Below are 16,132 nucleotides of genomic sequence, written 5' to 3' on the forward strand. Positions count from 1 at the left end.
TTTGTTGTGTAAAATTTTCATGTACCACTACCCCTGATATGCAAGTCTTGCGACACACAAAACTTGTCAGGTTTTAATTGCTTATTTTTATTAAATTCATTTATATTATAATGTGGTCTCAATATCGAAAACTTTCCACAGAACCCTGAAGTTTTTAAATATGTGACAAGTAGAAGAAAGAATGGTACCTGCTGCACAGGACAAAGCGTTGAGCTATTCAGGGAACAATTCATAAGGGCATTTCATCGTAATGAGTAAGAAATCATGAGAAGCTTAAGAGTAAAGAAAATGGGAGAGGATGGCTTAATTGTGAGCGAGCATGAGGCATACAAGTAATTGAATAGGCTTGATGTCCATAAACAATAGGATTTGATGATATATCGCCAATATCTTAAAAGAATATCCAAGTTAGTTGACAGTAGCCTTGGCATACCTATTTAAAAAGTCTTGCAATAGTACAAATCCCAAGAGAGTGGAATGAAGGCAAAACTGTTCCACTGCATAAAGGTATTAATAAGGCTGTCGCTAAGAATTATAATCCAATCTTTATATCTGGAGTTGTGGTTAAAGTACTTGGAGAGGTTGGCGAGAGCTAGGATACAAAAGTAGGTTGATAATAGTGACATTTTTTGTGCTTGAGAGATAGTGTTTTTAAAAACTTGCTTATGTACTATAACAAGATGAATGTATTGGAAAAGGAAGATGCACATACAGTGATATACTTAGCTTCTGCAAAGCTTTTTGATAGACTGCCACACTACATGTTGTTAACTAAACCGGATCAGATAGGATTGGATGATAGATTAGCACTTTGGATAGGCAACTTGCTCTCAGATAGGAATTAGCAAGGTTGTGTATAGGGGGGATGCAGTATCCCAGAAGAAGATCACTAGTGGTGCACCACAGAGGTCTGTTTTGGGACCATTGTTATTTAATTTGTATATTAATGATACTAAGACGGATTTAACTGGTAATATAAAACTATTTGCAGATGATGCAAAACTGGGGTAATGAGGAATCGAGCAGATGTTGTGGCCTTACACGAGGATTCGAATAAATTGTATGAGTGGATAACAGTATGGAACTGTCAGTTCAATGTTGCAAAGTATACATTTGGTGGGGAAATGATGAACGGAGGTAAAAGAGGTGAGAAATCTGAGAGTGGTGATAGACAAGGGCCTGAAGTTCAGGGGTCATTTTACACAAGTTGTGAAGTTGTCACATTAGATTATGACAATGATGTGAAGGACAATGTGCAGAAATAAAGAGGCTTTGATTCCATTGTATAAGCCCTTGATCAAGCATACAGATTATTTTGCACAGATTTGATCATCTAGTTTTCATGGTGATGAGGACATGACAAAAAGGGTTCAGAGGAGATCCATGAAGGTGGTAAGTGCTGTTTGGAATCTGGGATATGAAGATGAGAGAATGCAATTTACAAAGAATTATGAATAGGAGGACGGGGATATAACTGATTGAGACATATATGTTAGCAATTGTTACCAGATTAACATGCAGAGAAATTTTTCATAGAATGGGATGGGGAGCAGAACAAGAGGCCATTTTCTGGAAACTATATAAGTAGGATGTGAGCAAAAGAGTAAGGAACAGGTTCTTTGCATGTGGGTGGAATGCATTGCCTGAGAGTGTGAGGAATGTTAACATGGGAAATAAGTTTAAGGCTTTGTTTAATGAGCTTTTTAAGTATGTATCTTCCAGTGACTCCATGATGGTCTGGCATTAATAATAATAAATATTATTCTGGTCACCAGGGATTTGCTATAGCAATCATCTACTGTACTTAAAAACCTAATACATCTTTCTTTGAAACACAGTCAGAAAAAGTGCATTCAATATCTAATGGCAGCAGATTCCACATACATGAGAAGACTTGGACCTCTCATGCTTCCTAACCAGCTTCAAGTGATGACCTGAAATTCTACCTCCAATGGATATAAACTGCAAAATTTCACTTGTGTCCATGCTCTAAGACTTCCTTTACTAACTTGTATGTTTCTATCACATCACATCTACTTCATCTATTCCTTGAACCATGAACAAGGTGATAGGCTAATTGTATATAAGAATGGATTGTGAGAACGAGAATATAGTCTCTTTCTCTCAATCCATTCTTATATACAATTTAATTAGCCTGTTATCATCTTGGCAGCTTAGTAATGGAGCTTTTCAAATTCAAGGGGCCATATATACACAAGTTAGTCCAGAAGTGATTTTATCAAAGCCATGATAAGTGGCAGAGTAACTATTTTCTTACATGCTCTTTACAGTAGTGAAGATATCTGATGTAATGGTTTAACCAGGTTGGCAATGTGACCTGTAAACTTTAACTCTATGTACAGAATAACTACCAGTTTAACTTTATTGACCGCTTGCAGCAAATTCTCACTAATATAAATACTATTCCAATAATGTCTCCCATTCGAAACACATTTTGCAACAGTGACTTGACATTCATTGCCATTTATTCATATAACCAGTCTGAACAAGTAAACTTTGAGGGATTCTGCATCGACTGTCACTTATCATTCTCCCTTAGTATTTCATCAGCAAATAACTAGCTATCATTCTCAAAATCATCCCCAATCCATGTCCATTATCCCACTCAAGCTGTCAAAGTCGATGCAGAATCTCTCAAAGTTGACTTATTCAGACTGGTCATATGAATAAATGGCAATGAATGTCAAGTCACTGTTGAAAAATGCATTTTGATTCGGAGACATTATTGAAATAGTATTTATATTAGTGAGAATTTGTTACAAGCGGTCAATAAAGTTAAACTGGGAGTTATTCTGTACAATGCTTTTTCTATGGGTGTACAATATCCTGCATGAAAAACTACATATGCGAAAAGACATTTCAACGCAGTGTTTGGTGATATCTAATCGCAATTCGCAGAATTTTTGGCATTGATTCATGACTGTAAACAAAACTTGGATCCATCACTACACACCTGAGGCAAGCAGCAGTCAAAACAGTGGACAATGCCTGGTGAAAGAGCACCGAAAAAAGAGAAGACCGTTTTGTCAGCCGGGAAAGTGATGGCCACTGTTTTTTGGAATTCCCAAGGAATTATCATGATAGACTGTTTAGAAAAGGGCAAGACAATAACAGGAGTCTATTATGCGTAAAGGCATTGTTTGATGAGCTTTTTGAGTAATTATCTTCCAGTGACTCCATGATGGTCTGGCATTAATAATAATAAATATTACTCTGGTCCCCAGGGATTTGCTATAACAATCAATCTAATACATCTTTCTTTGAACACAGTCAGAAAAAGTGCATTCAATATCTAACGGCAGCAGATTCCACACACATGAGAAGACTTGGACCTCTCATGCTTCCTAACCAGCTTCAAGTGATGACCTGAAATTCTACCTCCCATGGATATAAACTGCAAAATCTCACTTGTGTCCATGCTCTAAGATTTCCTTTACTAACTTGTATGTTTTTATCACATCACATCTACTTCATCTATTCACAAATTTTTTTTGGGGGAAAAAATCACCTTTATTTCTCAACATAGTCTCCATCTAGGTCTACACATTTGGTCCAGAGAGGTTCCAATTTTTTCATCCCATCTAAAAAAGTAGGATTTGTCAAATTGTGCAAAATAATCATTGACAGCCTCGATGATGTCCTCATTTGAAGAAAATTTTTTCCCACCGAGCAGAATTTTCAAGTATGGGAACAGTGGCGGCCTGTACATTAGCACTGCGACATCCCCAAGGAAAAAATGAAAAAATTAAATTTTGTTCGTCTTTATAAATAACAACGCATACAACATGTTAAAGGTTACAGCTTATATTTTGACATTGATTGAATAGTTAATAATTGGAATTGTTCGATTTAACGCTTTATATTACGAAACAAATGCATGCGATCTAACGACGATATTCGTTTGCGCTTGTCATTGCACATTACATCATTCTCACACTGCTCAAATGGCAGTGTATTTTTAGTATGCTTAAGCGCCTTATTTCTGTGAGATACGAAACGTTTATTATTGGTGCATGTGTGTGGTGAACTATTCTTTGTAAATCTTATTTTATTTTGTTAAAATAACATATTTATTTATTATAGATACAAAGCTGAATTATGACAAGTGTCACTGTTGAAAATATGAAAAGAATAATATTTTTTCAATTATCGTTAAGCGAAACAAATTCTTTGCGATCTAACGCCGATATTCGTTTGCGCGTCATTGCACGTTACGTCATTAGATACACTGCAGCTTGGGAAGTGTATCTTATGCCTGTGCTCGTTATTTCTGTGAGATATGAAACATTTATTATTGGCGTGTTTGAACTATTTTTTTTTGTAAATCTTATTTTATTTTGTTAAAATAACATATAATTAATTATTTATTATAAATACAAGGCTGAATTATGACGAGTGTCACTGCTGAAAATATGAAAAGAATTATATATTTTCAATTATCATTACACAAAACAAATGCACTGTGATCTAACGCCGATATTCATTTGCACTTGTCATTGCTATTGATATGAAACTTTTATTATTGGTGTTTGTTCATGGTGAGGATGAAATTTTTTTAATAAAATCACTTGCCTTATAATTCTGCATATGTCCATTCTCAGCAAGGCACTACACATGCATTGCTACCTCCCAAGTCAAAGCTGCATGACTGCTCTCACCAAATGGAAACATGATAGTTACCTCATTTCAAGTAATGTGACATTCCTGGTTCCAATGTCCTTTTACTGCATGTTCCTTCCATCACCTCTTCCCAGATGACCCTAATCTAATAGCAACAAACTGTGTATTTTGTCCTGTTAACCTCTACTTCATACCAAATAGTCTTGAACCCATTTTCTATATTAACTATTCATGATTCATACCCTAGTTGGATTTAATTTTAATCCAGATCTTAATTTAATTTTTTTAATAGAAAAAGGATTTGATGATTGTATTACAGTGCATGTGCAAACTTATGTTGGGCAGCAGCTGTTTTTAAATAGCTTACAAGGAACAACATTATACTATAAACATCTGAAATACTTTCTAGGAAAACAAAACTTTTTATAAACTTTCATAGTTTCTGCATTCGGCTTTGAAATAATGCTGGATTTAATATCCACTTGATTTATATAATTTTGTATACGACTGAAATGAAGCCTTTTAGCTCTTTATTTTAGTAAATACTTTCTACGAATAATCCAATCCTAATGTTAATGAGTTAATTCAACAACTAGAAGGAAATTTAATTATACAAAATGCACCTTGAAAACTAATTAAATATTCATGGAAATTTAATTCTACTGAAAAGATATAGTGATATAACAATTTACATAATCTGCTAGCTAGCAAATCTACCTAGCAAAACCACTTAGCCAACGAGAAATGACATTCATGTAATGAGACATCTACAGTCAATGTTCACTCTGATAAACTTACAGGATCAATAAGCATTGTTTGTTATAGTGAAGAGTTTTATATAATGACTTTCCTTTAGAATACTAACATGTCTATTAAGCTTTGGTAAGAACTTTTTGGTACTTCATTATAGAGAAAGATGAACATAAGCATAAATTATCAATGGAAGGGTGAGCATCTAATATAGATAGGAGTAATCCATAAGCATGCACGCAATTAAGATGCATGTCTTAATTTTGTATATATGATCAGAAGTAAAGAGAATTAAATTTTTCCTTTAATGCAATCCTACCTAAAAAAAAGACTATGAACTTCTAGCACATCTTGGTATTGAAGGCAGACTAAAGAGACCAAACGTGGTTCTTCAGAGAATTTCAGAACTCCAATAAGCTAAATGGTCTCAAACTAAAAATCTTCCAGCACGGAGAAGGATTGGAATCAATGTCTAATAATTGGAGATCTGCAACACTAAACACTCAGTTAAACAGGCTGGTGGAAAAGTTATGAAATTCACAGAGTGCATCCTTTTAGTGACTATCTATTCAGTACACAACCAAGCTCTAGATTTCTCAAGAATTAAAAATCATTTCCTTGTTTCATAATAAATGTTTGAATTTTATCAAAAAAAAAAAATTATAATTCTCTTTTTGACTGAATCATCATCTTATTAAAATGTAACTTCAATTATAAATAAAGATGAAGTTTTAGAGATTTCAGTTCTAATAAAAGAAATAATCCTAACGGTGGAAATATGTTTGAAAATTAGGGATACCACCTTACCTCAGTCCTGAAGATATTTTCAGGTGCAAACTTTGTTTGCTTACACTTGGATAAAGATATAAACTAAATTTATTATAGTCTAACCAAGTGCAAAATAAACTTCCAACATCTTTCTCTAAATCCAGAGTAACTTAATAATAAGGTGGTACACTGGTCAGCAACTCGTATAGGTAAATATGACTTCTCCATTGCTTCTGCCTTAGTATCACCACTCTGGGTCTGCCTCCCACTGATGAGACCTCAATAAAGGTCGAAGGGTCACTACCGGTCTGGGTAGTGGCCCTTCCCTTAATGCATAGCAGTATACATGTCTGCAAGGAGATGTGCTTTGCATTATGGGAGATATTGAGACAAGGAGTGATGAGAGCTTGGTCTACCTTTGCTCCGAGGTGCCAGGGGATGTACCACCTTACTTCAGTCCTGAAGATATTTTCAGGAGCAAACTTTGTTTGCTTACACTTGGATAAAGATATAAACTAAATTTATTATAGTCTAACTAAGTGCAAAATAAACTTCCAAAATCACATACATCCATGCCCACAGCGGGATTCGAACCCGCAGCCTCTTGACTGGAGAGCTACAAGCTAACCACTTGGCATAATAATAATAATATATTTTGTGGAAGAAAAACAGACCCAAATAGCAAAGTAAGTTTATATGAAAATGGAGAGGAGAAAAAAAAAAAAAAAATAATATATATAAAGAATGCTTACTTGATTGTTTTTCCAAGATCATCAAATGTATTAGGAACATGAGCTCCAGCTTCAGTCAAAGCTTTGTTTTTGGATAGAGCTGTTTCTCTGTCACTATTTGCACATGCTCCAGCATGTCCAAACTGGACTTCTGAAGTAAACATACCAGCACATGTACCAATACACCAGGCTACAAGAGGTTTTGTAATCAGTTTTGATTTAAGAGCATCACAAACTTCATACTCTTCAACACCACCAACCTGTAAGGAATTTCAATAATACATTAAAGCAGCACTTTTATTCATGAATTTCAAAATAGACTGTTGGATGCTATTATTAATATAAGGTGCTCAGAAAAAAAAAAAAAGTGTTCAGAACACTATAATTATATGTTATAAATGGGAACCTTATACAGAGCAACATACAGCAGATACTTAAGCTGCTCATCAGTTGTTAGAATAGGAACTACAAGAAGAAGGTTGAATTGAAGCTAAAGAATCAGAGGTATTTAATATATTGCAAAATTTAAATGCAAACACTGCTGTAGGCTTAGATGGAATATCAGCTCGGGTGTTGCGTGAATGTGCAAATGAATTGTCAACCCCTCTTACTTGGATATTTAATTTAAGTTTGAAATCTGGTATGGTCCCCAGGGAGTGGAAGTTAGGCAAAGTGGTTCCTTTGCATAAGGGTGGCTCTAAAACTGCGGTAGTTAATTACAGACCAATCACCATCTCAGGAGTAGTGGTAAAAGTATTGGAAAAGTTGGTTAAAGACAAAATTCAAGAATGGGTGGATCAGGATATGATACTCTATAGAGGCCAACATGGTTTTGTTAAAGGTAGATCCTGCCTTAGCAATCTATTAACTTTTCATAATAGAATGACATCTGAGTTGGACAAAGGAACTGGCTACACAGTGGTACTTCTGGATACCCCATAGTACACTGTTATGCAAATTGGAGCAGATGGGAATGGATACTAAATTGATGATATGGATAGGAGAATGGCTCAGGGAGAGATACCATAAGGTGGTGTATGGAGGAGCCGAGTCCAGAATGAGGCAGGTGACCAGTGGTGTGCCTCAGGGCTCTGTGCTTGGGTCATTGTTGTTTAATTTGTATATAAATGATATAGGAAATGGCTTAAAGGGAGATATTCAGTTGTTTGCTGATGATGCAAAGTTGAGTAGCGCAATAAAAAATCAAGCTGATGTTGAAAGTTTGCAGGATGATTTAAATAAGCTGGTAAAATGGGCAAAAGATAATGGATGTCAGTTCAATGTGGAAAAGTGTAAAGTCATGCATTTTGGGATTAAAAGATTACCAGCTGTGTACTACATTGATGGAAAGGTACTCCAAGAGACTGATGAGGCTAGGGATTTAGGGGTGTTGGTTGCTGAGGAACTCACACTGACATCCAGAGATAAAGAGGTTATTATTCCCCTTTATAAAGCGTTGATACTTCCTAATTTGGATTACTGCTCAGGTCTGGTCACCTGGATTCCTTGGAGATGAGGAGGCCGTGGAGGGGATTCAGAGAAGAGTGACCAAGTTGGTGAGTGATGTAAAAAATGCTCCCTACATTGATAGATTGAGAGCTTGTGGATTACACAGATTGGCTGATAGGCGAAGAAGAGGGGATATGATAGAAACATTTAAATTACTGAAAGGTTTTTATAGGATTGATGCAGGGGAAATGTTTCAGCTGTGTGATAGTGATGGAAGAACAAGAGGTCATCCCTGGAAATTAAAGAAGAGTGTGGTTAACAAGGATGTGAAAACAAGGTTTTTTTGCCTGAAGGGTGGTGAATGAGTGGAATTCATTGCCTGACTTAGTTGTGAGCTCTTCGTCTGTAAACGAATTCAAGAAGAGATATGACAGATATTGTTTTGCTAGTTTGGGTCTCCCGCGATGAGTCTACTGACTCTATGGAGATACCCATAATAATAATAATAACATAAATTCAGTGTGTGTGTTCACCTGTTATTCATCATTCATATGCACCATACTATTAAGCAAAGTGGCCTTAAACCTGATAATGAAATCAAAAATATTAACTCAGCACTTCATTCTGCAAACGATGTACTCCTAAATAAATTTGAGGAAAGCCTTCAAAACTTTTGAAAGAACAACTGCTGCAACAAATGTGGTATGAAAATCAGCAAAAACCAGGAAGATGATAAAAATTAACTGCCATCTCAATGAAGAATATTGTTCCATGAACAAGCAAAATATTTCAGACACAGTTTTCAGTGAAAACAGCATACTAAACTTCTGAATGAGTTGAGTTAGATATGAAACAGATGATCAAAGATTATGGACCACAGTTACAATGGTTCTGAGTAAAATTAGGGAGTGAACAGCAATGGCAGGATCATATGACAAATGAAGACATAAGTACGAGGGTTGTTTGCAAAATATGGTAAATTTCCAATAGATGGTGACACAATTTGTTCATTCATACCAGTGTTGGCACGTATCATCTTTTTCATGACCTCTGGCAAAATTTTAGCCACGTGCGAAGCATAATTCTCATTTCACAAACATTTAAAATGACCGTTTTACATTTTTCATAAAAATGGAGAAAAACCGAGTTTTGTGCAGTGATAAAACACTTTTATTTGAAGAAGTGGATGGCAGTGCAGATCAAAGCCAAGTTAGATGCAGTTCATAGGGATTCTGCACCAACATTAAAGAGTATTTATTTTTGGATAAATGAGTTTAAAACGTGGTCATAACTCCATCGAAGATGAAGCGCACTCCTGATGCCCGACTGAGGTCACTACAAAGGAAATGACAGATAAAATCCATGGTATCATTATGGAAGACCACCGAGTGAAAGTGCATGAGATTGTAGGCATCTCAACTGAACAAGTGTATAATATTCTGCACGAAAAATTGCATGGAAAAGCTGTGTGTGCAATGAGTGTTGCAATTGTTGACTGCCGATTAAAAATGCATGCAAAAAGATATTTCAATGCAGTGTTTGACAATATTTAATCGCAATTTGCAGGATTTTTTGCATCCATCCATCCATTCATGGCTGTAGACAAAACTTGGATCCACCACTACACACCTAAGTCCAAGCAGCAGTCAAAACAGTGGACAATGCCTGGTGAAAGAGTACCGATAAAAGTGATGACTATTTTGTCAGCTGGGAAGGTGATGGCCACCGTTTTCTGGGATTCCCAAGGAATTATCATGATAGACTATTTGGAAAAATGTAAGACGATAACAGGAGTCTATTATGTGTCATTATTCGACTGTTTAAAAGAACTGAAAAAAAAATGGCCACAACTGTGAAACACAAACGAGTGCTCTTTCATCAAGACAATGCACCGTCCCACATCAGCCATCACAACGGCAAAATTATACGCATCGAAGTTTGAATTGGTTCCACATCCACTGTATTCTCTGGACTTGGCCCCATGTCACTGACAGCCTTGATGACATCCTCATTCAGAAAATGTTTTCCCACCGAGCCGAATTTTAAAGTCATCAAGGCTGTCAATGCTTATTTTATACAATTTGACAAATCCTACTTTTTAGATGGGATGAAAAAATTGGAAACTTGCTGGACCCAATGTGTAGACCTAGACGGAGACTATGTTGAGAAATAAAGCTGATTTTTTCCAAAAAATAAAGTTTTTTTACCAAACTTTTCAAACAACACTCGTAGCATATCATCATTCAATAATGTGCTAGTAGAGCAATTCTTATTTGCTACGATCACTTGATCAATATGGGAGAAGAAGGGTAAACAAAATGTGTTTGAAGTCAAGAGAAGAACAGGAAAAAGACTCAGAGGAAGACCAAAACTAAGGCAGATTTATGCATTTAGCACCTTAAAAATCAAAATGTAAGATGGCAATATTGGAGATATAGTTTAACTTGGAAGAAAACTGTCGATAGGAAGACAGTAATAACAAACTTAATAATATAGTATTATCATACACTATCTGATCAAAAGTATCCGGATACCCTATGTAAATCATAAACTGACATCTAGATGTCACTACAACCTCGCTTACCGGTATAAAAGGAGGTGCAGAGCTGTGTGTTGTTCAGTGATAAGAAGTACGAGCAGAATGGGTAGGTCAAGGGAGCTTAGTGACTTTGAATGTGGACTAGTTATAGGGTGCCACATCAGTAAGAAATCTATCCGAGACATTTCAACCCTCCTCAAGTTGCCCAAATCAACAGTCGGTGACATGATTGTGAAGTCGTAACGTGAAGGCACAACCACAACAAAACCATGGTTGGGTAGGCCATGTTTAATGACAGACAGGGACTGTCGAGCATTGAAGGTGGTTTGTGGAAATCACCAGACATCGAGCAAAACAATCACCCAGGAGTTCCGCAGTGCTACTAACTGTCCAGCCAGCACCATGACTGTGCATCGAGAGTTAAGAGGAATGGGAGTTCCATGGTCAAGCATCTGCCCATAAACCAAACATTTCTCCTGTGAACACTAAGCGTTACCTGCAGTGGTATAAAGAGTGATGCCACTGGACAGTAGACAACTGGAAACGTGCGATTTGGAGTGATGAATCATGCTTTACCATGTGGCAGTCCGACTGGAAGGTATGTGAAGGTGTGGCGAATGCCTGGAGAACGATTCCTGCATGCACGTGCAGCGCCAACAGTGAAATTTGGAGTAGATGGCATTATAGTGTGGGAGTGTATTTCATGGAATGGACTTGGCCCTCTCATAACACTACACGGAAATCTGAATGTGGAAGGGTATAAGGACATTTTGATCCATGTCTATGGTAGACGATCGATTCAGTGATGACTATTGTCTGTATTAGCATGACAATGCTACCTGCCATAAAGCAAGGTCCGCAAGGAATGGTTTGTGGACAATAATGTTCCAGAAATGGACTGGTCAGCCTCGAGCCCTGACCTGAATCCCATAGAACACCTTTCGGATGAATTAGAATGCCAACTTCGCTCCAGACTCCAACGACCCATATCACAAACTGCTCTGGCTACAGCTATTCAGGAAGAATGGGCTGCCATTCCTCCAGAGACATTCCAACACCTGGTAGAAAGTCTCCCTGGCAGGTTAGAGCTATCACGATAGACTATTTGGAACAAGTGGACAATGGGAAACATGATTTGGAGTGATGAATCATGCTTTACCATGTGGCAGTCCGATTGGAAGGCCTGAGTGTGGCAAATGCCTGGAGAACGATTCCTGCATGCATGTGTAGTGCCAACAGTGAAATTTGGAGGAGATGGCGTTATAGTGTGGGGGTGTTTTTCATGGAATGGATTTGACCCTCTCCTCATACTACATGGAATCTCATGAGCATGGAAGTTTGCTAGTCTTTAGGTGGAAGATGAATTTCATTATCTGGTGCAAGACCAGAGCTTTGCTACTTGGAGGCCCCAAGTGGATTGAAAATGTTCCATGTTTGGTTTCTGGATTATATAATTAAACACACGCGTATGTACCGCATTTTTCAATGTATAAAAAGAACCCTACTTTTTCGAACCAAAATTAAGAAATCAATATTTTAACCATCTCCACTGTCTAATCATGAGGTCAGCGGGAGGAGGTCCAAAATGTCTCTCTGAAGCTTTATTTCCATGTTCTTTTGCATAATTGATGACTTTTAACTTGAATTTTGTAGAATATGACAATCATTTTTTATTTTCAGACATTTTTATGGGCTAGTGCTCAAAATATTGTTAATGCATTAACTTACCCCGCCAACGAGCTGCAGACATATGAATGCTTTCAGAGTTCTGATTGGTTTATTCAGAATCAGCTGTTAATGATGTCAATTGACAGAGTTAACAAAGGCTAGTGATTGGCAGAAGCCTGTTCACGGAGACAAGGTACCGGCAGGTTTGCAACGGCAACTGTGGGTCCCTCAACCAGATACCCCCCCCCCCCCATGTATAAGACAAACCCCAATTTTTGGTCTAAAAATTTTAGAAAAAAGTATTGTCTTATACACAGAAAAAAATGGTATATATATATTTTGTTAAATTCAGTTGTCATATGAAAGTCTCATAAGCATCCTTAAATTTTCTATGCCAGATTCTCATGTGATGCAAGAAATGTATGCCTTTCCAATTACTCCTATGGAAAGTTGCCATTGCATTGCATACCCTGGAAACTTATGCTCTGGATGAAAACCTTACTGCATGGTAGCAGAATATGTGAACTGTGCTAAGAAAACACTGTTTTTTAAATAGTTCACTTTTTTCCATTATAACTGTATTTCATTTTTTATTCGTGCTAGGTATAAATATGATTCAGTACTGTTTAGTTAATTTGTAATTTTATTTGTGCTCCTGATGCTTTCTGAAAATGCCAAAGTTGGCTGATATGAATGAGAAAGAGGAAGTTAGTATTATGAAGAGAGAATCAAAACATAACCATATAGCACTGTATGGACACTTATTAGAAGTGAGGTAAATAAGATGCACAAAACATGCTTTCCTGGTGGAACACAGAAACAAATAACTGATGCTTTGCAGAGAAGGAAAGAGCACGCTTCAAAATGGTAGTTGTGGGCATAAATGACTTAGATGGTGAAAAAAAGGGATGTGGGGGGAGAGAGAGAGAGAGAGACTTAAGGAAGTTGTTGAGGGAGATGAAGGAAAATAGTGAGTTGAAAATGAGTGAAGAGATAATGAATAACAAGATGTCTGGATTATGTGGGATCATACAGGTTCAAGTTTGTGAATCTATGGAGCAAATTTGAAGGGAAGTAGGAACGGTTTAAAGTTGATAGATTACATTTGAATGGGCTTGCTGTTGAACATTTAGATGATACCGTTTGCTGAGAAGGCACAGAATCAAGAAGTTAGTGCAGCTAATGATCAAAGGGTGACTGTGAAGCAGGATAGGCACAGTGAAACAGCTGTAGGACAGGAGGAAGATAGATGCAAGGTTGAAGATGTGACTGTGGCATATCTGTTTCATCCCCACCTTTGATCTGCCACAGTCAGATCTTGTAGTCACATGGTAATCAATCAGGATCAGGGGAACAGGTATGGCCTGACCAGTGAGAGTGATGGTGTTGGTGTGATGTACTCAAAGACAATGGGATTGTTATGTTTGTATACACATGTAATTGAAATAAGGAAGCAGAAATGATTTATGTTATTTTTGACCATATGAACTATGGAAAAGATTGACATCAACTGGGTATATATTGGTCGAAGTAATTTATTTGATACTAAAAAAACACTGTTTTCTTCAAATATGCTGGTGTCTATAACATCCCCTGTTTGTGCAGATTAAAATATATTGGTCACACCTCTATAAGTTTGGAAATAAAAGAATACATAGGAGATGTAAACAACAACAGAGAAGACAATTCAAGGTTAGCATTTAATTTCTCCAGGACAAACCATACCATAGAATGGGACAAAAGCTCCATGCCCTATTTAGAGGAAGATTTCTGCTCCCAAATCATAAAAGAAGCCATAACAGTAATTCGTACTAAACACAACCTCAACAGAAACCAAGGATTAATTCTGGCAGATATCTGGAATACCCTCATAAGATCTTTAAGCACGCCAGAGTTAAATCTCGCTGCTAATTACAGAACGTTCCTACATAACAGTTAATTTCATACACACTCCATGCATGTGATGTACACGTTCTTCTCTATTTGTAAAAAATACAATTGTATTCGGTTCATTTCTTCATGAACAGTTTTAGTGTTTAAGTTGTTTTGTATCTATTTAATTCACCCTGAAGAAGCCAAACAGCTAAGTTTGTCGATATTTTTTACTTAGTATCAAATAAATTACTTCGGCCAATATATACCCAGTTGATGTCAATCTTTTTCATAAGGGAGCAGAGCTTGTTGCATTAATTAAGTCAGTACACCCAAAGATAATGGGTACAGGTGAAGCTACTTGATTGTCTGCAGATGATGTACTATCAAGTATAGACATGGAAGAAATGCTTCATCATAAAGATTGAGCGGGTGATACGTGAAATGCGTGAAATGATAGATGGAATCCAAGCAGCTCAAGGCTACTTTGCCTTGCAGAACCATAGACTTAAGACCCCCATAATTCAGCTTTGCATGTATATACACACAATAAAGATGAAGCAATGAAGATCGACCTGCACCCCCATTCTGTAGAGGACATAGTTTGAAGGAGATTCAATGCTCACTTGCACTTTTATCTTAGTTGATGAATGTGTGCAAGAAATGTAAGTTTTCTGTCAAAGATGAGTCCCAAGAGCTTGGCCTCTGCATACTGGAATAACAGTTTGTCCCATTCTTAACTTAGGATCTTGATGAAGAATGCATTTTTAGCAGAAGTGTACACAGACACTTCAACAGTTTAATGGAACATGCACACTAGACATATTACATTAACTAACATTCACAACTTACATATGTACCAAAAATTATACAGAATTCTATTCAAAAACTCCAATTTATTTCATCCAACATTTATGTGGACATTGTCAGGAGATACTGTTAACTGCATTCAAAAGATGAATCAAAAAGAGTCACTAATGAGTCATAAATCATACATATACTAGCTCATGTCTCAGTTGCAACTGAAGTATATGATATTACACTATTAGAGTTCAAAGGAACAAATGTAGTAAGTTGCGCGGAAAAAAAGAAAACAATGAACAATTAATAGTGATCACTTCCAAAAACTTGGATATTGCTTTCCAGTCTGATCAGTTCGGGTGATTCTTAGCATTTCACATGTTTCAAGGAAAAGACAATCGAATTTTGAATTCCAAAGAACTCTGCGCCTAGATTAGGAATGGCTAAAACAATCTGGAAGGATGGATCTATCTCCATGGGAACAAAGTTGAGGACTTTGGATGCAGTTGTTTGCCAACAGCAACTTATGGATGTGAGACTTGGAACCTAAAGAAGTCAGATAAGAAAAGAATAGCGGCTTTTGAGATGTGGTGTTACAGAAGGCTGTTGAGGATATCATATACTGAAAGGCAGACAAATGGATGGGTGCTAGAAAGATCAGTAGAACTTTAAGGCTCATTAAGGATATTGACAGAAGAAAGTTAAAATATTTTGGATACAAAGAAGGGATAGAAGGAGGACTTCTCAGAACAGTAATAGAAAGTAAAGCTCCTGGAAAAAGAGGAAGGGGTAGACCATCAATGAGATAGATGGATGGTGTGTGTGTGTGTGTGGAGTGACTGATCTTCAGAGAGAAAGATCAGTCACTCCACACAAAAGCATACAACAGGACTACATGGCAAGCCCTGGTGTG

At 36.8% G+C, this 16,132-nt stretch overlaps 1 protein-coding gene across 3 annotated transcripts in view; it reads right to left on the reverse strand.

Moving 5' to 3' along the window:
* The window catches only part of ATPCL (ATP-citrate synthase), a 555,953-nt gene that overhangs the window by 82,191 nt on the left and 457,630 nt on the right, over positions 1-16,132 (reverse strand). For all 3 annotated transcript variants that reach the window (XM_090394661.1, XM_090394662.1, XM_090394663.1), the window contains exon 21: positions 6,912-7,150. In XM_090394661.1, coding sequence (XP_090250787.1) covers positions 6,912-7,150 — 239 coding nt within the window. The remainder of the gene's footprint in view (positions 1-6,911; positions 7,151-16,132) is intronic.

The sequence above is a fragment of the Typopeltis vanoorti genome, chromosome 6, assembly GCF_054136105.1.
Source record: "Typopeltis vanoorti isolate ZY-2024b chromosome 6, IOZ_Tvanoo_1.0, whole genome shotgun sequence".
NCBI lineage: Eukaryota > Metazoa > Arthropoda > Arachnida > Uropygi > Thelyphonidae > Typopeltis > Typopeltis vanoorti.